At 42.3% G+C, this 1,496-nt stretch overlaps 1 protein-coding gene across 1 annotated transcript in view; it reads left to right on the top strand.

Annotated features, from left to right (window-relative positions):
- Positions 1-1,496, top strand: part of LOC101853541 (VAO-type flavoprotein oxidase VAO615) — a gene marked incomplete in the record, with an annotated part of 16,939 nt that overhangs the window by 4,118 nt on the left and 11,325 nt on the right. The window contains 1 exon segment of the mRNA XM_013080817.2: positions 1,156-1,179. Coding sequence (XP_012936271.1) covers positions 1,175-1,179 — 5 coding nt within the window.

The raw sequence follows: 1,496 nt of genomic DNA, 5'->3' as shown, positions 1-1,496 counted from the left end.
CACACACACACACACACACACATAATTGTTCGCTTTTTATTAAGGACAAGTGGGCTAACCCAGATTTCGGAGGTTTCCAGAAATCTTGACCTATTGTACACCAAAAGAGGGTTGTGCCCAACCTATAGGAGAAGTTTGGTTTCATTGGTGCGTATATTTGTTTGGTTATATAGAAAACTCTCCTTGTCTTTCAAAGAGACTGAATAAGGATCCAAAAACTTTAACTTCGATATTCTCCAAACAGCATTTATCGGGATAGCCCCCTTGTACTTAAAAGCGACCAATATTATTCCCCTCCTTGTACAAACATCAAAAGTCGTCAACAGTCCCCGACACGACATAGGCCTACCCGGGGTAGGAATACTCGCCCCTGATCTAGCGGAACCTGTTCCCCCAGCCAGAACTGGCGCTTACGTCTTGTTTGACCAACGGTCAGCAGTGTCTCTGCCGGTAGTGCTGGGCGGCTAGGTTCCCGATTATTGAAAGCTAGGAATCGTAGGGATCGACTACGAACCCAATTACTTACTTTCTAGTAATAAGATTTTTTTAGGCGTGCTGACGAAATGGGCTCCTTCTCGCAATTCAAGAACGGAGATATTGTCCGAAAATTGACACTGGAGTCAGATAAATAGACTTTCAATTTATGCCATTTTGTTAAAGTTTACCGTGTCTTTAATTATTCCGTACTTACAAATTGTACAAACTCCACCTATAATGTTGAAGTATTAATTTCCATTAGGCTGAAATCTGAGAAGTAACTCATTTTGTCAACACATTTCGGAACACCACGAAGCATTAACTTTTTTTTCAAAAATACATTCTAAAAAAAATAGAAAAGACGATTTTAATGATAAAAGTAACTGGTAACCATTCTTTCACGTAAAAACGAGTCTGAACTTTTCTTCGGTAGCATATTATATCGTGGGAATCGGTTCCGGAATCAATTCTTCGCCCAGCTCTGGTTTCTGGTGCTGTGGGGGCCATCAGAGAAGTGGCAAGTCGTATCAGGCCAGGCCAGAACCTCTGTGTGTGTGTGTGTGAGGGTCAAGTTAAGCGCTTGTCGAACCGGTCAGAGAAGACAGGAAACCCTATAGAAACGTTCTGTGACAGACAGAGAGACAGAGAGAGTGAGAGCCTTCGTTTTTGTCTTCACAGATACGGACACACAGCTACCATGAGGTATGTAGGCTGCATTAATTGATTGTTTGTGTGTACTTTGTTGTGTTTGTTGTTTGTGTGTGAGTATGTTTTGTGTGTGTGTGTGTCTGTCTGTGTTTGCGTGTGTATGTGTGTGTGTGTGTCTGTTTGTTTGTGGTGTGTGTGTGCATGTGTGTGTGAGTTTATAATGTGAGTATTAGGCGTGTATGTAGCCTACTTTTGTGCGTGCGTGCGCCTGTGTTTGTGTGTGTGTGTGTGTGTGTGTGTATGTTTGTGTGTGTGTGTTTGTGTATGTGTGTGTTTGTGTGTGTGTGTGTGTGTGTGTGTGTGTATAGACA

Source organism: Aplysia californica, unplaced genomic scaffold, assembly GCF_000002075.1.
Source record: "Aplysia californica isolate F4 #8 unplaced genomic scaffold, AplCal3.0 scaffold00101, whole genome shotgun sequence".
NCBI lineage: Eukaryota > Metazoa > Mollusca > Gastropoda > Aplysiida > Aplysiidae > Aplysia > Aplysia californica.
This window is presented reverse-complemented; position numbering and strand designations above follow the sequence as displayed.